Source organism: Phascolarctos cinereus, unplaced genomic scaffold (assembly GCF_003287225.1).
Source record: "Phascolarctos cinereus isolate Bilbo 61053 unplaced genomic scaffold, phaCin_HiC Scaffold_726;HRSCAF=1367, whole genome shotgun sequence".
In the NCBI taxonomy this organism is placed as follows: Eukaryota; Metazoa; Chordata; class Mammalia; order Diprotodontia; family Phascolarctidae; genus Phascolarctos; species Phascolarctos cinereus.
In genome coordinates, this window is record NW_027556098.1 from 281,507,900 (window position 1) to 281,531,436 (window position 23,537).

Genomic DNA, 23,537 nt, shown 5'->3' on the forward strand with positions numbered 1-23,537 from the left:
GTGAGATTAAAACCTCAAGAGATGATAAGAGAAAAAAAAATCCCAGATTGAGATTTTAGGATAGAAAGCTTTTATGAAAAGGTTTTATTAAATGTTATTAATAATGATTGCTGCCCTACATAATATATATGGAGAAACACTTGTTCATCTGATCTTTTTTTTTTATTTAAGTGCTGTTACATAGGTGTTTCAAATAGCCATCACCCTAGTTTAAGCCTTTTTGCACCTCTCACCAGGATTATGTTAATAGCATCCTAATTGGTCAGGTAGGTGGTACTGGATAGAGTACTGGCAGTCAGGAAGACCTGAGTTCAAATTTGGCCTCAGACACTTATTACCTGTGTGAATCTGTGCAAATCACTTAATCCTGTCATCTGTAAAATGAGCTTGAGAAGGACATGGCAAAACACTTTAGTATCTTTGCCAAGAAAACCCCAAATGAGGTTATGAAGAGCCGGACGTGGCCCAAAAATGACTGAACAATGATTAGAACGTACACTTCTCAAGAGTGGGGCTGTGTAGCTTTTTTTTCTTTCTTTTTTTTTTTTTGATCTCCAGGATTTTGCATAGTTCCTGGCGTATAATAATTACTTAATAAGTGCTTTATCATTCATTAATTTATTTGCATTTTGACAAGGGCTTTTCCTGACCTCCTCCCTCAGCTTTTATTACCTCTTCCTCTACCAAATTAACTTTTATTTATTTTATATATACTTTAAATACAAACTTGTTATGTCCCCTGGTAGACTGTAAGATTCTTGAGGCAGGGTATTTATTTTATTTTATTTTTTTGGCTTTGTATGTTCTATGCCTAGCCCAAGGACTGACCTAATACCAGATACTTAATGAATACTTGTTAACTGGCAGTTCAGATTTTAATAATTACAGTTTGCAAATCACTTTTCTCACAGAACTCTGTAAAGTAGGTTATACAAATAATTTTGCATATACTGAGCCCCTAATAGGATATAATTTTGTCTTATAGTATTTTTGTAGTAGTAGAGACATTTTCCTGTAAAACTGTTTGCATCTATTCTGTTATCCACATTTTGTGAGGGAAACTTAGAAAGTGAGCTCCCTGAGGCAGGGACTGTTTTTTCTTTCATTGTATCCCTAGCATTAGTTACTACAAAAGAGTGCTTAATAAATGCATTTTGACTGATGGATGGGTTGATTTTACAAAGAAGAAACTGAGGTTCACAAAATTGATGTAATTGGTTTGTGATGACATTATCAAAAAGTTAGCATAGTCTGTATTCAAACCTAGTTCTCCTGATTCTAAATCTAGTGTTGTTTCTACCACTTACTGCCTCCCACTGTTGAGAATTTTTCTTCTGTGTGAGTGCATGTATGTCTATAGATATAGATTTGTTTGAGATGAACAAATGTACACACATATATGCATGTATAACACATGTGTAACCCTGTGTGTACACACACACCACACACACACACACACACATCTTAAAAGGTATAGAGACTCTCTATAAATATATTATAGGAAATTTTTCCATTTTTAGGAGCATGGACAACATCTCTCCAAAGAGGTGATTTTTCCCCCAGCAAAGCTACTTTTTAAAAGTGATGATGTCTGCTGTGTTTTAACAATAGCCGCATTCATGTTCCCATAAGTGTGTGTGTGTGTGTGTGTGTGTGTGTGTGTGTGTGTGTGTGTGTGTGTGTGTGTGTTGGGCTTGGATGCATTTTCCCCTGTCATTAACTCAGAGTAATTCCTCTTTCAGTTTCAAATGTTTTGGAAAAGAACAAGTTTCTGCAGAAGCGTGACTTGAATCTTAAGCCCATTTACTCAGACTGGTCAATTCCTGACACTAATCATGCTTCCTTCCACAGATGATTAGGAGTGAGCCTAAATGGAATTAGAGAGTGGCTAATACCTGACCGTACATCTGACTCAACACTTTTCATCCTGCAGGAAGAGACCGAGCTTGGGTCCTGACATTTTATTAAAAACCCCACAGCACTTTTTAAAGTGGAGGAATATTAATTAACCTCATGCTCTGGCCAAATTTTAGTTTCGTTAATTAATTTACTGCCTTACACAACAACTTTCCTTTTAGCAAGTAGTTTTCTTTATTGATTGGGTGTGCCCTCATTAGTCTGAGGTGTGGCCTTCTGTCCTAGAGGGCTTACATTCTGTGAAGGGAGTGGTTGGTTTAACCAGACATTGAGACCCCTGCATGTGATGTTGTTTGCTGCCCCTCTGTTTTTTCCTGACTAAATCTTGTGAAATTTGATTTTATTAGATAATCAAATGGCTCACTGAGTTTACTGATGCAGCTATTCCCTCTGGGTAGTACAGGGTGCAACCCATCTGAGCCTGCTAGACTAGTGTGCTTTCACCCTTGGCTTCTCCTAAGACAAGTGGGTCTTCTTTGCTTTCTCCCCCCCCCCTTTTTTTTTGTTGTTTAATGAGGCAGTCAGGATTAAGTGACTTGCCCAGGGTCACACAGCTAGTAAGTGTCAAGTGTGTGGTCTGAGGCCATATTTGAACTCAGGTCCTCCTGACTTTAGGGCTGGTGCTTTATCCTCTGCACCACCTAGCTGCCCCATTTACTTTCTTTTAATATTCAAGCATATATCTATCAGTAAATGGATTTATTGAGTGCAATAAAAGTTTATTAAGTACTTAATCTGCATAAGGATCTGTAGTAGGTGCTGATCATACAAAGAACTAACTACATGGGTCTGCTTTCAGGGAGCTTACATTATAATAGGGGAGATAACGTGTATACATCTAAGTTTTTAAAAATATATTCAAAATTAAGACAAGGAAATTTTGTCAGATAAGACACTAGCTCTTGAGGGATTCAGGAGAGGCATCATGAGGGAGTAGTGCTTGCTGTCACCTTTGAAGGATTATTAGAAAGTCTAAAAGGTGAGGATGGAATGTGTGAGAAGAGCCAGCCAGCGCAAAGGCGTACATATGGACTCTTATGTGTGCTGACTAGCAAGACGGCCAGATGAGCTGGACTGTAGAATTTATGAAAGGCAATGATGTATAGGTGAGACTGAAATGGTAGGTGGAAGTCAAGTTGTGAAGGCCTTTAAATGCTAAACACTGTATTTCAGTATTGAATAGGGTTTAAATTTGTCATTGCTTCTTAAGACAATTTCCTTTTTTAATTGAAACATAAGATTTGAAAGGGCATCAGCTTCCCTTTCCTAGTGTACCATTTAACTAATATAGTCAAAATGTCTAACCCCTTTATACTGTGATGTAAGTCCATTTTGCTTTCTATGAAGATGGAGAGAGCTTATCACTGTCATTCATTTGTTAATTTATTCATTCTTTCATTCATTTTTTAACAAAAACTTAATCAAACTGTGTTCAAAGCACCAGGTTACATGGTGCTGCCTAACACTACTAGAATCTAGGTAGGTTCTAGGGGAGATATGATTATAAATAATATATAATATTTTAAATAATGTATAATACACACATGTTATGTACATAATATATACTCATATGATATATATATATATATATATATATATATAAATAATGTATAATATATAATAAAATATATAATGTTTTAAATTGTACAATGTTTTAAGATTTGGAGTTTTTAAATAATATAATGTTAAGAGCTTATTGATGATTCCACATATACTCAGAAGCTTAAAGCAAGGGTAAATTTGTCTGCATTACTTTTCTCCTCAGTCAGCCTGCATTTATTAAGCACCTGTTGTATTTCAAACATCATGTTAGGCTTTGGGGTTACAGACAAAAGTGAAATAGTCCCTTTCATCAAGGAGTTTACATTCTATCTAGGAAGATAGCATGTACAAGTACAGTGACATGCAAGCTGTGTACAAAATAAATGCAAAGTAATTTTTAATGGCAAAGGCACTTGTAGTAGCTAGAGGATCAAGAATAAACTCATAAAACAGGTGTACTTTGTGGAGTGTACAAGTTAAAGCGTTCTTTCTCCTTTTTCTTTTTTCTCTACTCCTAAAAACAAAACAAAATTTTAAAAAACTTAGCTAATATGGAATTTGTCTTGCATGACTTTGTATTTGTAATGGGTTTTGTACTTTCTGCTTTATCGGTGGGAGAGGGAGGTGAAAGGGGAAGGAAAGATTTTAAGCTACAAATAAAATATTTTTACAAAAAAAAAGACCTTTAAAAGTGAAGGTGGTCCTTGAGCTGAGCTGTGATTCTGAGAGACGCTGAGTTGTAAAGATGAGGGAGAAGTTCATCCTAGGCATGGTAGATAGCTGGTGCAGAAATGCGGAGACAAGAGATGTATGAAGAGCAGTGATACAGCAAACCTTTTTTCATTGTTAATAAATTCCCAGGCACATTTTTTAACACTTCAGTTTTATACATTTATAGAATTGAAAAAAAAATCCCTTTTGACAGATATGTAAGTAAATGCCCATAGGTACATGGCTTGGAAGAATTTTTTCAGTACCTAAAAAAGAATCCAGAAGTTGAGATAGTAACAGTAATATGCAAGCCAAAACTGTAATCCACAACCCTGGATTTGGGTTTCTTTAACTTCACCCTCTGCTGGAGTTGCTACTTGAAAATCAGAGCATGGCAAAGGCTGTCCAAAAAGAACATTTTAACAATGGTTAGGTATGATGTATATGCACTGTATCTTTTCCATCAGTTTTGAAGAGTTCAAAGCCAGTGAGACTTTTTAAAATTTCTAGTTAAATTTTGGAGTCTCTGGGTTCTGAGCTGACAAGGAATACTGTCCCTTCTCATTAACTACAAATAAAAGCTTGAATTCGGCCTGAAGCACTTTTCCTTAATCTTACTCATAGCTCCCTAGGGTAAAGCCTTGGTAAATGACAGGGAATCAAGGCAGCTTCAATTTCAGTTTGTCATTGTTTTCAACAACTGTCATGTTTTGTTTTGTTTTGTTTTAGTTCTGTAAAGATAAAAGATGCTTAATCAATAGAAAATAACTAAGATATAAAGGAGAAGTATGGAACCTTAAACGTGTACTGGTGTAAATCCAGAGAGTTCAATGTGGTCTCTACTTATTGGGGGTATGAGCTTATGTAGTATGTATGTATGTATGTATGTATGTATGTATGTATGTATGTGTGTATGTGTTTTGGCCCATAACCTGTAATTTCATTGGTGTTTGCAAATCCCTGTGAGAAAACTCCCTCTGTCAATCCAGACTGGCACCTGGGGCAGTAGGAGGCAGTGGATAGAGCACTAACCCTGGAGTCAGGAAGGTCTTAGTTCAAATCCAGCCTCAAATACTTGACACAATAGCTGTGTGACCCTGGGCAAGTCACTTAACCCCAGTTGCCTCACCAAAAACAAACAAACAAAAGCAGATTGGCACCTGCTTTGCAACTGAGAAGTTAAATGAATTGCCCAGGGTCACTTGGCCAGTATGTGTCCCAGGCAAGCCTTGAGCGCAATTCTGCCAAATTCCAAGGTCAGGCCTCTATCCACTAAGCCAGATGCGTCAACCAAGTATCCAAGGCTGAACTATATTAAAGTGTAATTGAGAAATGTTCAACAAAATAAATAAAAATACAGTATAATATGGATAATGTTAATATGGTTTCATAAGTCAATATGTGGCCTGCCAGTATCCTTACATAAGATTTAGTGGCCCTGTTTCTATTTGAGTTTGACATTATTGCACAGAGACCTTGATGCACAAATAAATAAAACAAAATAAGTCAGGAACATCTGCAAAGAATAAGAATTCAAGTCAAACCAACAAGCTTTTATTAATACTCACTATACACCAGGCTTCCTGAGTTCGGATTTGGCCACAGACGCTGCTTAGCTGTGTGACTTGGGCAAGTCACTTAACTGTTTGCATCAGTTCCTCATCTGTAAAATGAGTTAGAAAAGGAAATGGCAAACTGCTCCAGTATCTTTGCCAAGAAAATCTCCGATGGGGGTTCTATTTATTGGGTTTTCATACTGTCTATGGGGTTTTCTTGGCAAAGATACTGGAGTGGTTTGCCATTTCTTTCTCCAGTGGATTAATGCAAACAGATGTTAATTGACTTGCCCAGGGTCACACAGCTAGTAAGTGTCTGAGTCCAGATTTGAATTCAGGTCTTCCTGACTCCAGGCCCAGTGCTTTATCCACTGAGCCTCCTAGCTGCCTCTCAATTATACTATGCAACCTCTCAAAGAGTATCATAACATGTGGCGTTCTATGAGTATCTTCAGGTCTTCAGTGTCTGAAACACATAACTTACAAAGGTGGATTTTTACAGGCACACTACCTGAAAAGCATTCCATGAAAACATTTGAGGGGAAGCTCTGAGGGAGATGCTCCTTTAAGCTGGGTCAGCACTCTTTGTCCTACCTTACCCGGTTCCCTGTGACTCTGGCTGCTGGCTTTGGAGCCATTGCAAGCATTTATATGACATTCTGTTTTGGGTAGGGTGTCATTTGAGACATATGGGCAAAGTAGCAAGGGATGAGAAGAGAAGAGTCATTAATTTATGTCAGAGTGAATGACCCAGGTATTTTCGTAGCAGCATGGAGAATTCAACTAATTTATATACAGGTTCTTATTTTTATTTTGTTTCAAATATTCAGGTCACATTAAATGAAAATAACTACATCCTTTTCCCTTTGAATATATTTTTATTTGAGAATAAAAAAGAACAATTATGGCTAATATATGTTCATGCTGAGATCAACTAATTCTGGTTCAAGCTGTGCACAGTTATAGAATGCTAAATAAATATTATCTATTTATCTACTTATGCAATTACATAGAAAAAAACAGCAAAGAATTCTAGGTTACTTCCTTTGTTATGGAGAAAGTGAAAGTGCTATATTAAATAGAACAAGTGTATTAATATATGTATCTTCCCCTCCTACTCAGAGAAAAAGGTAAGATGAAAGATGGGCAGAAAGATTTAGGTGATTGTACTAAGAAGAAAATTAATGAAAGAATGATGAGGCCTGGTGACTTATGGGTAGATTATTGTGTTCTAATACTCAAACATTGGATAGTTAGTTTAGAAACTGATTTAGTGGGATGTACGTTCTTGCTATATTATTCAGTCCTAGAATTTCTGACTGTGATATGCATTTTGGGGCTAATTGCTTTTTTTGTTTTAAATGGAAGTAAATTTGCTGTTTCTATGTCACTGCTTATAAGATTGGGTGAATTCTAAAGGGGATTGTCTCATCTGGAACCTTAGGTAGGAATTTTGTTCTAATGGCACCCCATAAATATTTACAGAGCACGTAAAATGTAAGTAACTGAGTAGAGGAAAAGACTGCCAGCTGGGGCTGGAGAATATCCAAATGGTCTAGAATAGTTACCACCCTGTTTTGTCCTCTGGCTTACGCTCTTCTCCTTTTCACTGCTGGTTGCAGGGAGCCGTGCTACTGATGAGTGGGGGTTGGGCATTCTTAAGTCTTATTCCGGTCCATTGAAATCGTATCTTGTCCTGGTCCCCCTGACTATCCCTTCTGTGCCTTCATAGCTAGTATAGTAAGTTAAGTTTATAAGTAACTACTTTAAAATGACAATTGTAGGACATAAAATTGGAAAAGGGAACCTAAATGTCACTTACAGACTGTCCCATAAATTAAATGCCAATAACAGATACTTGCAATTAGGGGAGCATTGGAACCACTGATGACTGCCTCATAAATTAACTAACGCCACATCCAGAGACTGTGTGTTAAACGAGAGGGAGCTGGCTAAGCCCAAGTGTAATAGCCCCTTAGTCCTGCTAATTACCCTTGGTCTGTAAGCTTCACAGACACGTGCAGTAGGACCAGAAAAAATGTTATGCTGACGAACATAAGGTTTTGCTAATAGCATTGAGATGATGTTAATACGTTATTGAACTAGGCCTAAGGTGGCACGACTAAGAGGTTAGTCTGTCTCCCACCACCAAAACCCTATAGAAATGGCACCCCTAACTCCTGCCCTTTGAGCACTCCTCTAATGGCTAAGGGGCCATTCTGCCAAGTGCTGCCAGTTCCATCTGTGGTTACCGACGTGACTCCCTGTCCCCCATTCTCTTCCTCATCACTGCCTACTTCCTTCCACCACCTCAACCTGTCTCCCATGCCGTCTGCCTCTGTACTTACTTTGCTGTTTGCTTCTGTGCCTTATTCAGGTGAGGTCAAAGCATAACCCTGATTACTGCCATCATGTTCTTTCTCAGTGAGTATCTAGTGAGTTCAGGCATACTTACTGCCCAACCTCCCATCAGCCAAAGGGACCCCTTCATGGTTCGTCATAAACTGGGAGCACTAGGACGGAGACTAAATTCTGCTTATCGCCACTCTTACCATGAACAAGCATGGCACAGTGAATTCATTGGTAGAAAGCAAGAGTGGGCAGAAAACCCCATGTCCTCTCCCAGGAGAATTTTCCCTTTACATAGGTCACAAATCAATTAATAATTCCATAAATTAATGACTATTTCACCATGGTAATCAGGAAATACTATGCATTGTTAATTATAATAAATACATATGTAAACTGTAAATACTTAGTTATATATGTATACAGCACTAAGCCTTATTTATTGCTGAGGTTTCATTATTTGTAAGCTTAATGGGAGCCCATAGTGTCATAAGGTTGCTCAAAATGATGCTGCTTTTACTCTAAAAATAGAATATTTAGCTTTTGGCAACTATGAACACTTTTTTTTTTTAAGGGGAGGAGAAGGCAGTTGGGGTTAAGTGACTTGCCCAGGGTCACACAGCTAGTAACTATATGAGGTTGGATTTGAACTCAGACTCCTCCTGACCCCGGGGCTGGGGCTCTATCCACAGCACCACCTAGTTGCCCTTATGGTCACTGTGTCTTTAAACATTGAAGGGGCCAGTAGAGAAAATTGATTTGTCCCATGTTGCTACAGTAAGTCAAACTAGGACCAGCTGGTGGAAGTACAGGGGCATTTAGATTGGACAGTGGAGGAAATGTGTGCTTAGAGCCAGAGGACCTGAGCTTACTACCTGGGTGATCCTAGGCAACTTACTTTTCACCTCTTGGCTTCAGTCTCCTCTGGTACATGAAGGGCTTCCAGCTCTTAATCTCTCTGACTATAAGGTCACAAACTGGTAGCTTTGTGGCTTCATAGGAAGGGGAGACTTTCTAAACATTTAAATTAATTTCAATGAGTATCTGCTACATTCAGAATATGAGGGGAGGCTTCGAATCAATCTGTCACCCAGTATTTGTGAGGTGTTTATGGTGTGACTTCACTGTGCTGGGCTCTGGAAATACAAAGACAAAAGTGGACCTGTCCATGCTCTCAAGGGACTTACATTCTGTGTTGGAGAAGATTGTCTGTTTGTCTATCTAGCTACACACATAAACACACAAATACGTATATTGACATAATATGAAAATTAATTGCAGGGTACTTTGGTGGGGGTGGAGGTCTAGGAAGAGTCTCATGCAGACCTGCTGCCCTTTGTTTGTGTATGATATGATGTCTCATTGAAATCTTAACTCTTTCTACTAGATCCCTTTTCACTCCTCCTCCCCCAAACATAAAGGCTGACTCAATTTGGTAATAACCTATGTTACATAGCAGACAAAGGCTATTTCTCTGCAAAGTGAGAGGTGAAATATCAGATTATATAAATATATACATTGCATATAACCTGTGTGATAGCTGAAGAGCAGAGATACGCCTTGGTTGGAAAAGAATGAAAAAAAAAAGTCGGAGGATGTGGAATCTGACTGCTGGCTGTAACCAGCGTTTTGTTTACTCATCTCCTCTTTCTGAGACGGACAAGCTCACAGACAGGCTTCAGGGCTTCTAATTAAAAGCATCTCAGATTATGTTGAACAGTTGTCTAATTTAGGTAGCATTCATTTTCATGACCATTATTTAATTTTCTTCACTACTTCTACCTCCAGTCTGAATAATCTGATGCATTTAAGAGGGGGAAAATTCTTCTCTGTAATCATCTTAAATTATCATGCCCAAGATAAGTATTTTTCTCCCTCATTTTTCTCTTCCTCCCTTCTCTTTTTGGCCCAGACTTTTTAATATTTGCTTCTGAGGCTGTTGTTTATTGTATAATGTTTTCATTATTGACAGAGTAGTATTTCTATTCTGACTTAAGGCATTTTCCTCAAAGTTCAATACATGTTTCATCCATTTTTCTATACCAAGTCATTATGTAGCACCTATTTCCAACAACAATAAAACAGTATTCTCTTGTGTCCCATAGCATATCCCTATTTAGTTTTTCCTTTGGTCAGTTGTATTTCAGTAGCAAGAACAATGGCTTTATGTCTCTTTAAATACAGGCTGGCTTCTGCTTAGATTTCTCATTAACTCCCTCCCCACCTCAACTTTGGAGCTTAAATTTTCAATCTAATTGGGTTACAACCCCTTGAATAGTTTAGCTGTTCAGAATTCTAAGTACCTCTGAGGATACCAAAGGGGAAAGATTTATCAGCTTAATTGTTTTTGGAGAAGTGCCCTTTTCCTCACATAGTTACTATAGTTGGCATCTTGTGTATCCATAATCAACAGGCAGACTTATCGGCCTAATTCAGTCAAACTCCCCAGGAGGGGAAAAAAAAAACCCACAAAGAGTCCAGTAACCATTTTGGAAGACAAGCTCTTTCTTCTTTCACATTGCAGTACTTTAAAACCTTCTGGACTCTGTCAGTCCAGCTCATCACACAGCCAACAGAATAAATTAAAACCCCTGAGGCGGGAACCTGAGAATTGTTCAATTTTAGATATATATTTGTGGAACCCAGGCAACTTTTTGCCCTTTTAATGTTTTGGGTAAGAGTTATTGGGGCATCTAAGTACAAAATGTTTCCTCTAAACTTTTTTTTTTCTTCTGATATCTATTTTCTGGTTGAAACTTGTCAATGGTGACAATTTTCTTATAGTTGTTAAAATTGTGCCTAGTCAATGAGTTTCTCTTAAAGCAGATCCCAGCTCAGTGGCGACCCATTAGATTTTAGATCAGTTCTAGGGGGAAATCCTTTCTCTGTCACCACCACTGCCAAGACAGAATGGGGTATGTTGCTTTCCAGTGGTCACACAGTAAGTTTTGAGACAGAGCGAGAACAAAGATCTTCCAGACAAAGTTGTTTTCAATATGGATATTGAATTCAGCCCTGAGAACAGCAGAGGATCATAGCTTAGAGCTCCAAAGGGCCTTGGTAGTCAGCGGATCCAGTGTCCTTGTTTGTCCTATGAGGAAACGATGGCCAGGAAAGGTTGTTCTTTGATTACTGTCACCTGGGTTGTAAGTGGCAAAGTCAATAGTCCAACTTAGGCCCTCTGAGTGAAAATGCAGCATTCTCCCTTGATAGTGAAGTCCTTAGCCTGATTGAGGAGGTTGTGAGAATGACTAGGAGGTAAGCCTCAGTAATTGGAACAAAGATGGAAAGAGGGTAGTATATGGCAGAGATATGTTTTATACAGGTGAACTGTATTTCAGAATTGAACTTTACTAAGTGTTATTTTGTTTTATGATTACTAGAGGAGCCACTATTTAAAGGAACCTTCGTAATTACAAAAAAAAAGTTGTGGGGCTTGATTAAAAAACAGCAACAAAGAACATTGGAATAGTCACAGATAATCATAAGTGTCACCTCTGTCATTAGCTTGATATAAGTTGTAGGGCAAATCATGTTCTTTCTCTGCACTTTCGTTTCCTAACTATAGAGTAAAGGGATTGGGTGCAACTCAATTCTACTCAGCTAGGTAAACATTTATTAATTTAGGTGATCCCTAAGGCCCCTTATATCCCTAAATGATAATTACTAACATTTATATAGCGCTTAGATACTATGTGCTTTACATTTAATATCTCGTTTGATTCTCACAACTCTGGGAGGTAGGTGCTATTATTTTCCCCATTTTATAGAGTAGGAAACTGAGGCAAACAGAGATTAAGTGACTTGGTCAGAGGTCCCACAACTAAGAAGTGTCTAAGGCCAAATTTGAACTGAGGTCTTCCTGACTCCAGGATCAGTGCTTTTATCCACTGGGCTACCTAGCTTCTAGATGCCAGTTTTTCTTAAAATGAGGTAAACTTGAATTCAAGGTACTATAATTAAAATAATTGCTTTGAATGATCTGTAGTAACATGTGACATTGCTCTTGCTGTGTTTTCTTACAGGGGTCATCTATACCGCTGACATTCTTGATCGAGAAACCACTGGGTCATACTGGCTGACCGTCTATGCCACTGATCGAGGCGTTGTCCCTCTCTATTCTACCATCGAGGTCTACATTGAGATTGAAGATGTAAATGACAATGCTCCTTTGACCTCAGAGCCCATTTACTATCCTGTGGTCATGGAAAACTCTCCTAAGGATGTATCTGTCATTCAGATCCAGGCTGAAGATCCGGATTCCAGTTCTAATGAAAAGCTAACCTACAGGATTACGAGTGGGAATCCTCAGAACTTCTTTGTAATAAATATCAAAACGGGTAAGGCAACATCTTTCTGTCCCCATTTGGTAAGCAGTAGAACAGTGAAATCCATCCACCCGACACTTGTTATTTAGATTTATTTCTATTAATTGTCTGGTTATCACCATGTTCTTTCTCCTGAGGCAGTGTTTGGAAAAGGAGACCTATCTTCTTTCTTGTCTTTTAAGTTGGTCTTAATTTCAGTAGACAAAGTCAAGTGAACTAATGGAATGGAGATCAGTCTTTTTAATTTAAAGCTCAGTGGTAGTATCTGAATCACCTTGGTTAATAACAGCCAAAGTTTAGAAAACCTACTGCCCACTTCATTAGCTCTTTTAATCAGAAGTGAGACTTCACCTTAGAGCCTACAGGCAAGATTGTCTGGTCTCTCTTTTCTGAACCAGATTCTCTAATCAGGACTGTCCTTTCCACTGAATCTGGATGGCTCGAAGAGTGTGTGTGTGTGTGTGTGTGTGTGTGTGTGTGTGTGTGTGTGTGTGTGTGTATGTGTGTGTGTGTGTGTGTGTGTGTGTGTGTACACCCTATTCTACTTCTCAATGCTATTTTTGTAAGTGTAACTACCCTTTGATAGCTGTCATTATGCAATAATTCAGAATAAACACAATTTACTAAGAAAGATCAAGTCAGAGACAGTAGTCTTGCTATTTTAATATCCTGCCAAACTGAGAATTAGCCAGATAAACTTTTATGTCACCACCCTCATTGTTGAAAATATTTCAGAAATGTAATGGTTATCTTTTCTGTCATAATGAGTTCTGGTTAAGTAAGTAGATGTAATCAAAATTGACTTTGATGAGTGAGGAAGTAGTTGTGCCTAAGGATTATCATTCCAGACATCAGTGATTTTTGTATAGGACTATAGACAGAGATTGAGGTATAGGAGACTGGGCTGAATATGTACTGAGCCTGAGACATATTGTGCAATTTGATTTGTGAATAATTCTCTGTCATCAGCTTATTTTCTTTCAATTTGAATTTTTCTCTTATAAGTGAGAGACAGAGTGTGTGTGTGTGCATGTGTGCTTTGTGTGTGTGAGAGAGACAGAGAGAGAAGAAAAGAAAAAAAACAAGCTAAGTGATTGTTCTGGTTTATTGGGTTTGGGTTAATCAAGCTTTTACTGTAATGTAAAGCAGATAATATTATCGTATTACAGATAGGTGAGTTAACATGAGATAGAGAACAGGAACGTGGAGACGTTCCTTGGTGTGTGCATGGGTTCAGTGTTCTTAATGAATGTTACTGGAGTCCTCAGCAGATAATATCATTTCTCTTGCTCAGGGTTTGCTTGAGTTGAAATATTAAACTGCAGTCCATTACATATAAATGTCAGATTCTGTTACATTAAAGCAAACTCCCAGGGTACTCCATATTCTTTAACTGTACTAGAATTTTGTTACCTTGAGAATTGCTAATGATAAGACGATTATTTACTAGAGCCTGGAAAATTTTTTTGCTTGTTTGATGTCTAGAACCTATAGCATATGTGGCTGACTCACCGAGGACACTTTGAGACCCTTGTGCTCTTGCCACCATTTAGTGATGTCTCCTTTAGAGTTTATTGCCATGACTATCATACCAACTCCTCTTGACCCTAGTCATTATTGCATATAACTCATCCATTAATTATTCCCAAAGTTTCCATCCCTTATTTCCCAGCCACTTATTAACTCTCTTCACATAGCTGTCTTACCAGTAGTGAAAACTGGACATGTCCAAAAGGAGACTAATCTCTTAATTTCCTAGAATGGTTGTTCCTCCTAACCTCTTTATATCTCTTCATTGAACTGAAGAGTGTCATGGCATATTTCATTTTTCTAGACTTGTTATCTTTGTATCTTCCCTTTCCCTGATTCTACATATTCAATCATTTGCCAAATCTCAGTGATTCTGTCTTCTTAATATCTCTCAAATCCATCTCCTCTCCTCATATCCCAGTGCAGACCACTCAGGTTCAAGTCGCCATCTTTTCTGACTTAGATTATTATAAAAGCCTCATAACTGATATTCCGATGTCCTTTCTCATCATCGTCCATCACGCCACTGCCCCAAGTAAACTCCTTGTTGCAATGCTAATGTTATCCTGCCATTCCCTAAATCAGAAAGCATTAGTAGTTCTCATTTGTACAGCAAATAAAGCAGAAGCTTCTGGTCCTAGAATTTAAGACCTGTCGCTCTCTAGCTCTAGTCAACTTTATTCCAGACAAACTGGACTACTACATACTACTACATTTTTTGTCTTTATGCCTTTGTTCATATTGTCCTAAATGAGGTTTCCCCTCCCCAATGGTTACTATCTTTTCTTCATTATCCAAATAGGAACTTTCCCCATGAAGATTTCCCAAAATTCATCCCCTCCACCCCTAAGTTAAAGTGAACTCTCTTTCCTGAAATTTCTCATAGGATTTTACTTGGACGTGTCACCTTTGCATTTGTCCCTGCTCTTCTTTCTATCATTCTTATTAGTAAACAGTATATTTTTCCTCAGTTTGAATGTAACATCATTGAGAGTAGATTCTATGTCATGTCTAGCTTTGTACCCTCAGTGGGTGACACAGTACCTTTTACTTAGAATGGGCTGCATAAATGCTTATTAAATTCAGTAACTCATAAATTTTATGGAAATTAGAGGCAGTTAGGTAGCACAGAAAAAGAAATGGCAAACCACTCCAATATCTTGGCTCAGAAAACCCCATACGGACAGTATGGTCCACGGGGCCATAAAGAGTTGGACAAACATTAATTCCTGAGCAGCAAGGTGATGTAGTAGATAAAATGCTGGGCCTGGAATCAAATTTGGCCCCTGATACTTACTAATTGTGTGACCCTGAGCAAGTCATTAATGTCTGTTCACCTCATTTTTTAAATCTATGAAATGGTAGTTATGATAGTACCTAACTCCAAGGTTATTGTGAGTTACAAATGAGATAATAATTGTAAAGCACTTAGCATAGTGCCTGGCACATAGTAAGTACTATATAAAGGTTAGTTGTTATTATTATTATTATTATTATTATTATTATTATTATTATTATTATATTACTATTATAATCATCACTATTATTTTTTTGTTTTCATTGCAGTAGTGTTAAAGCAGAAATTTGCCTGTATTTTGTTATAAAATTAATATTTACCCTCTAGTGCCCCTTAAAATGACTTGCATTTATATTTTACTTGTATTTATGTACACATATATGAATATGTTGTATTCCCTAATAGGCTGGAAATTCCTCGAGGGCAAGGACTGTTTCATTTTTGTCTTTACATCCCTAGCACCTAGCACATGCCTGTATCCTAGGTTGGAGGCACTGCATGAATAAAGGATGAACTGGTATCTTTCATGGCCTGCTTTAGCTTTTACCCTTGAGATACAGATACCACCTAGGTTAAGATCTCCTCAACTGTTCTGAAAAACAAAGGAAAAAAAACCCAAAAAAAAATGAACCCCACAACCCATCCCTGCATTATTGAGCTTCCTTGGAAATGTGAGAAGATGGGAAGTGACCCAGCCACTTTGGAATATTAAAAAATAATGGCTTTTCAGGAAGAAGGGGCAAGGTATAAATCACAGAATCACAAAAACTCAGAACTGAAATAAAGCTTAGAGGTTACCAGTCCATCCCTACCTTGGAGGCCCCTCAACAGTATACCCAACGTGTGCTTATGTGATCAAGGGTCAGTCTACTCCATAATGCCTGAAGGATACCACAATCTCTTCATCTGAGTTTCTCGTATTCAGTGCTATTCAGATCCTTACCCTGTGCTCCGTTAGAGGAGAGTGAGTCACTCCTCTGTACTCTGAATAAAAAGAAATTTCAAGCTTCAGTAGGATTGGAGGTAGAAAATAACTATACTAATCTGAGTGATTGGGAACATAGAAAAATGTGCATAATCAGATGGTTGCCCTTTAGGTGGAGCTGAAACGCTCCTTTTGGAAAGCCTTTTAATCCTTATAGGCAGGTTTGTATGAAATAATCTGTCAATAAATATTTATTACTCCTATGTGCCAGGCACTGTGCTAACCTAAATACTTAGTGCTAAACTAAACTAAACTTAATAGCTAACACTTATAAAGCATTTCAGGCTTAGCAAAGCACTTTACAGTTATTATCTCATTCAGTCCTCACTGTGGTCCTGGGAATTTTTTTTTCCTTTGTTTTTCAGAACACTTGAGGAGATCTTAACCTAGATGGTACCTCAAGGGGGATTCCAGAGGCTAAAGCAGGCCATGAAAGCTACCAGTTCATCCCTTATTCATTCAGCACCTCCAGCCTAGGATACAGGCATGTGCTAGGTGCTAGGGATATAAAGACACTGCAGCACTGTCATTGTTTCCACTTTGTAGTTAAGCAGGGCAGACAGAGGTTACATGACTTGCTCAAGGTCACACAGTAAATGAATATCTGAGGCTGAATTTGCACTCAGGTCATCCTGACTCCTGGTCCAGTGCTCTACCTATTGAGCCCCCTAGAACTCTGGTCTCTGATGCATTTAAAAATCTCTGCTCCTTTCTTTGATAACTTTAATGGATTTTTAATTTCATCGGTATAGGTAGTCCTTTCCCTGTTGTAGTTTGCAAAGCTTTCCATCCATACCTTAGTAGATTGCCATCCAGGCCTTCTTGGAAAATTTTTGTTCAAATTTTTATGTGGAGAATTTGTTCAATGTCTTGAGCCCTCCCTGTGTTTATTTTAAGATTGTGTAGGTATCAGTACAGCTTCTAAGCGGTCCATCTCTTATTGCTCATTCCTGCTACATAGTTGGCCTACTTTCTTTTCTATTTAATCATACAGTAGCCATTTATTAAAAATCTGTTGTGTGCCACGCATTGTGCTGGAGATACAGAGATAAAAATGAAATAATACTTGTTTCCTTTAAAGAGCTTATATTTTAGTGGGGAAGACGTACATAAAAAATAATTCTGTGGTCCTCTGAATTATAGAGTCCGTATACAAAATTAATACAAGGTGATTTTGGAAGGGCAGGGCTTCAGCAGCTAGGAGGATCAAGAAAGGCCTCAAGTGGAAAGTCGGTCCATCAACAGCTAGCATTTATTAAATGCCTACTGTGTACCAGACACTCTGCTAAGCCCTTGGTTTACAGCCAGGTCTCCCAGTTAGCGTAACTAAAGAATATCCTGAAGTGATTGCATTATTCAAAGTCACACTGTGTATTTCCATTGGACTAGAACTAGTTACTGTATTTTCCATAATTATAATTTTAAAAAGTACATATTTGAAGAGATATAATCACTCTAGGGATTCATTGTTTACATTAATCAGCTCTATGAAGAAAAGCAGTAAGGCAGCTCCTGATCTCAAGGAGCTTACTCTTCTAATTGGATTTAGAAGAAGGTGATGCTTGAACTGAATCCTGAAGGGAAGGAGATTTTTCAGTCAGAGATGGTGAGGAGGTACCACATTCTAGGCCTGGAAAAGAGCCAGTGCAAAGACAAGAAAGCCAATGCAAAGGTAAGCAAAGATGCAGAGACATGAGTAAGGAGTAGTAAGAAGTCCAGTCAGGCTGAACTATAGATGTTGGGAATGGGAGTTCCATATATTATTCTGGAACAGAAAGTCATGTACATTCTTGGTGGTATCTTTTACTTTGCATGGACAAGTCAGGCAACTCATGAAAAACCTTTTATCCTTTAAGCAAATTCTCTAATGTGTCACCTTGGGCAAGTCACTTTACCACCTATGGCCTCCCTTTATTTGTGAAAAGAAGAAAGAGGTTGCTCCTAACTGTACACCTCAAATTCTCCAGTCGATATTCTAAAATTGTTTCAGTCACATCTGACTGTTTGTGACCCCTTTCGGGACTTTCTTGACAAAGATTAAACTAGAATGGTTTGCCATTTCCTTTTCCAGTTCATTTTATAGATGAAGAAACTGAGGCAAACAGGGTGAAGTGACTTGCCCAGGGTCACACAACTCTTAAGTGTCTGAGGCCAGATTTGAACTCAGGAATAGGAGTCTTTCTTACTCTAGGCTTGGCACGCTATCCACTGTGCCAACTAGCTGCCCCTTTTCTTTCTTTCTTTCTTTTTTTTTTTTTAGTGAGGCAGTTGGGGTTAAGTGACTTGCCCAGAATCACACAGCTGGGAAGTATTATGTGTCTGAGGCCGCATTTGAACTCAGGTCCTCCTGAATCCAGCTCTGGTGCTCTATCCACTGTGCCACCTAGCTGCCCCTTTTCTAAAAGTGATGTAAGCAATACCAGTGATCATGAAGGGCTTGAAAATTCTTAGTACTAGTGTTGCCATGGATGATCTCATTCTGTCTTTTTCGTATCCATTTAAAGAGCTACATGGTGGAGTGATAGAAGCTAAACCTTGCAAGGTAATTCGAGAACATGATAATATGTTAATATGTTAATATGAGAACATGTGTGTTTCAGAGAGATTTCATTCTGCATTTCAGTCCCCTGTACAACAGAGTAAGTCAGAGGGCTCTGCCAACCTGCGAGTTTGGGGAAGCCTGCATTGACGAATCTTTTACTAGAGTCCTGGCATCCTAAGAGTTGAGCTGCTTGCAATTAATGGTCTACATTTTGTAACCCCCAAGTAAATAGCCATTAGCAAACTTCATTCTCACTTGTGTTCTTTCCCACTGAAGTAATTTGTCTAAAATAATTTCATGAATACAATATTTTCCAGTAATGAAGGCAAGGATTTAGCTACCCAGTGTATTTAGTAAGAATTTATGCGTCTGTTCCCTCTTCTCCCTTTCCCACTTTGGGTATTAACTCTAATAAACCAATTTTTCATTTTTTGTACTGCAGTAGAGCCAAAAAGTATAGCCCTTTGCACAATGCCATATAATGAATAAAGATTAAAATGTTGAATGCAAAGAACATGAAAACTTTTATCCTACAACTTTCAGTATATAGCAGATGTCCTAGGCAGGAGCAGATTTTCCCCTCCTTTATGAGTTGCTGTCTTATATCTAAAGGCAATATTTTTTCAAACTCAGATTGTTAACGTAATGACATGGAGATTTTCATTGTAGAACTATGTACAATTTTTCTCTCCTGCTGTTCCCTTCCCTCTTTCTTCATGTTCTTTCCCTTTATCTCCCTTTTCCCTCCCACCAAAAAATCTGCTTAGGCTTCTAAGATCTATTCTGGGCCAACGTAATTATTTCCATGCTTAGCAGGTGAATTACACCTATGCGGCATTCCCTCCTCCCCCAGGCCCATGCCTACTTGACTTGGTTAGTAAGGGAGGAATAACCTTGTGATCTGAGAGGAGGGATAAATTTCAAGGAGCTCTTTCTCACTTGTTTTAAAGGATTGCCAGGAGACTCTCTATCCCTCACAGGAATGAACTAAATAACTCATAGAGGAGAGAGAGGGGCCAGCACCTTGTGGGGGAAGACCCCTTGGGGTTTGGAATAGTTGCTTCATTAATGTCTATAGCAATTACATCATAGGTGATTTTTAAAAATAGATAGGTCATGTGAAAATAATATATAGGGAATAGAGCATTTTTCCTTCTTCAAGATGGTGATACACACATATACATCAATACATACACATAGATGTATTTTGTATGTCTGTACGTTCATAAATGCATGTATATGTGTCTGTATATGCACACATGCATTTGAAGGGGTGATCAGATCCAGCGAAACCTATGATTTCCTCAGGGTAAGAGAAGCCCTGGTGTGAAAAATTCTCTCTACCAGTGGAGCTGAGGATTTTTGTCTCCCCCTGATAGTCTTAGATAATTTTCTGTGGGAACTGAGAGATTAAGTGACTTGCTTTTGATTATTCAGTACGCCAGAGGCAGGGACTTGAATCCGGATCTTCCTGAATCCAGGATGGGTCATCTCATATTTCTTCCCTTTGTAATAAGAACAAAAACAGCTTACTATTTCATATAATACTTTTATATAATAGCTCATAACATAATTAGTTTATATAATACTTTGTAATTACAAAGTCCTTAATATACAATGTCTTATTTGATTCTTACCTGATAAAATATTTTTATCTCCATTTTACATTTGAGAGAATTGAGCTTCAGAGATATTCAAAATACAGAGCTTTGTAAGTGACAAGGAAGGCATACATCTGAGTGACATTTAAGTTCAGTGTTCCTGTCACAAAATTCCATTGGTTCTTGAAATAACAAAGTCTCAGGGATTGAGAACAAATTTGGGGAAGTTTAAACTGCGTCAGAAAAAGCCTTTTAAAAGAAAAACACACTTTTTTCCAGGTTTGTTTTTAGTTGTTTCCAACTCTCTATGACCCTTGTTGGGGGGTTTCCTTAGCAAAGATACTGGAATGATTTGCCATTTCCTTTTCCAGGTCATTTTACAGATGAGGAAACTGAGACAAATGGGTTAAATGATTTGCCTTGGGTCACACAGCCAGTAAAAAAAAAAAGTTTCTAAGGTCATGTTTGAATTCAGGTCTTCCTGACTCCAGTCCTAGTACTGTATCCACTGGACCACCTCACTTCTTATTTCCAGGTACCATAAAGCAAATTATAAACTCAGGTAGATGCCTGATTTGTAATTAACATAGTAGTTGAATAAATGAATGGGGGAGGGCAGGGACACAGCAAGCATTAATCACTATTTAGCAGTCTGATAAATGCTGGGAATACAACTATACAACTGGGACTATTCTTGCCCTCGAGAACTTACATCCTAGTAGGAGGAGACAGTACATCTAAAAAAGTTACATTTTAATAGAGGAAGATAGCACATTGGACAGTGGTGGCTGGGGAAGGATCTTTCAGTCGTGAAGTAGCAGTGTGGGTGATAGGGACAATAGAACAGTCCTTTTCTAGAGGCAGTGGTAGAAAGAAAAGTCCTTTTTGGCAAGAAAAATATCCAGAGTCCCAGTGTGGGAATTGGAGCTCAGTGACCGAGTCCTCAGGAGCATGATCCCTGTGGGTCCCTTTTTTTGGGGGGGGGCAGAGCAGCTGTAGTGCTGATATGCTGATTTTAAGTGTTTGGAAACAATCTAATTTGTAAGTAAGCTGAATGCTACCCCTTTAAAATCTTGTTTATGCTATTGATTTGCTTAGAAAACATTTTTCCCTTTAGGTAGCAAAAAGAGATAAACTTTTAGGTTATTTTTCAATTACCATGAATTACAAGTCAGGAGGATGACATTAATTAATTTTTGTATATCTACATGGAGTGTCTTCTTCAGTCTGTTATATATTTTGTTACTTCTCTTTAGCTTGGTTGAGCTCTTCCTAGCATGCATCTAAATTGCTCTAAAAAGGTAGAAGTGGACATTAGATGATAAGTTAATATTCGTAAGTATAGGCACAAAGCAGATAATGGGGCACATGAGTCAGAATCAAACAGTAAATCACCCCCTAGCTCTTTCAGCTATGAAAGGATACCTTGTCCTATAGACCACTAAATTGTTCATTTAATCCAGTGAGTCCAATAGAACAAATCAGACTCATGCAGATTTATCACATTGGGTTATTTAAATTCAGCATTGACCTTTGCATACATGTGAATGCATTCTCAATGAGAAAGGGACAAAAGGTATCTTTTTTTTCTACACTGTGATTATGGTCATGGGAGGGCGATGTACTTTCACGCTTCATCATTTCACAGTTGTGTATTCTCATAGCTATTTGAAGTGTGCAGAGCCTGGCTGTCCCGGGATGGAATTGCCTTTCCTGTGAGGGGAATGTCAACTTTATTGTCATATGGTCGTTTCCCTTTTCTATTTCCATGGTCATTATTTTTTTAAAATCCCTGAATCTGTGGAATAGTTTCAATTCAACAGACATTTCTTCTTCTGTAAAATGGGGATAATAAAAGCACCTATCTAACAGAATTGTTGTAAGGATGAGATGAAGTAATAATAATATTTGTAAAGTACTTAGCACAGTGCCTGGCATGTAGTAGGCACTTCATAAATACTTGTTCCCTTCCCTTATGTTGTACCAGGCACTGGTGATACAAGGACATGAAAGCATTTATTAAGTGTTTGCTGTATGCATAGGCCCTTTACCTTAAGAACCTTACTTCTCTAGGAAGAACCAACATGGATACAAATAAACAAAATAATGTAGGGAAAGGAAGTAGAAAGCAGTAACTAGGGGAAAAGGGAAAGATCTGTGTTTGGAGGTGGCACTTCAAATGAAACTTGAAGAGAGAGGGAGAACACTCTAGGCAAGGTGGGTAGCCCATGCAAAGGAACAAGCTTGGGAGACAGAGGTGATATGTACATGGAACAGTCAGTAGAGCAGTGTGGCCAACAGGACAGTTTGGCTGGATGATGGAGTGTGTGAGGGGCCAGGGTTGTGAGGTTAGTTTAAGACCAGAGATAGGTTGGATCCAGATTCTACAATGCTTTCTTTGCCAGACATGTTTATATTTTATGCTAGAAGCAATAGAGAGCCAGTAAAGTTTCTTTATCAGAGGAGTGACACCATTTCAATATTTCTTCAGTCTAAATCTGTGTCATGGATGCAGTAAGTTTTGATGTTGGTGGTGCTGGCGATAAATAATAGTAACAGCAACAAAAATTATAATACATATTTAATAGCGTTTTTATTTTATTTGTGTGAGTACTTCCTCTACTGACAGGTTTTCTGTCCTGTGTCTTGGGTGGTGTATTGATGAGGAACTGTAGTTTAAAACACACACACACACACACACACACACACACACCCCCACACACTATTTTTTCATTCATTCATTATTCTGCATTCAGCTTTTTGGCGGTGATTCTCTCATAACTTTCTATCTTTAGGTCACTTAGTTCAACATCTTAATTTTGCAAGTGAGGAAACTAAGTCTCAAAGAAGTCCCAGAAGTAAACTGATGGAGCCAAAGTTGGAACTCAGTCCCTCTGTATCCAAAACCATGTTTTGTCTCCTAATTTGTTGACGGTCCAGAGGTGAGCCTCTATGTGCAGCCTTTCTAGCTTGTTAGAAGAACTCATGCACATAGAGAACCCAGGGATACCTCAACTTTTCAATGATGCAAGATAGTAGGCTTTTAATGGGAAAATAATTAAAATAGTATCTAACATTCTATTAATTTAGTTTTACAGGACTATGTGGGTATAAATGTATTATGTTTCATAATTTCTTTGATCCTCATTGAAGCCATTCATCAATCCAAATGCAACGAA

The 23,537-nt window shown here is 38.2% G+C and overlaps 1 protein-coding gene across 1 annotated transcript in view; it reads left to right on the forward strand.

The window, feature by feature from the left end:
* Window positions 1–23,537, forward strand: part of LOC144454380 (protocadherin Fat 3-like) — a 180,993-nt gene that overhangs the window by 152,075 nt on the left and 5,381 nt on the right. Inside the window, 1 exon segment of the mRNA XM_078146184.1 lies at window positions 12,101–12,415. Coding sequence (XP_078002310.1) covers window positions 12,101–12,415 — 315 coding nt within the window.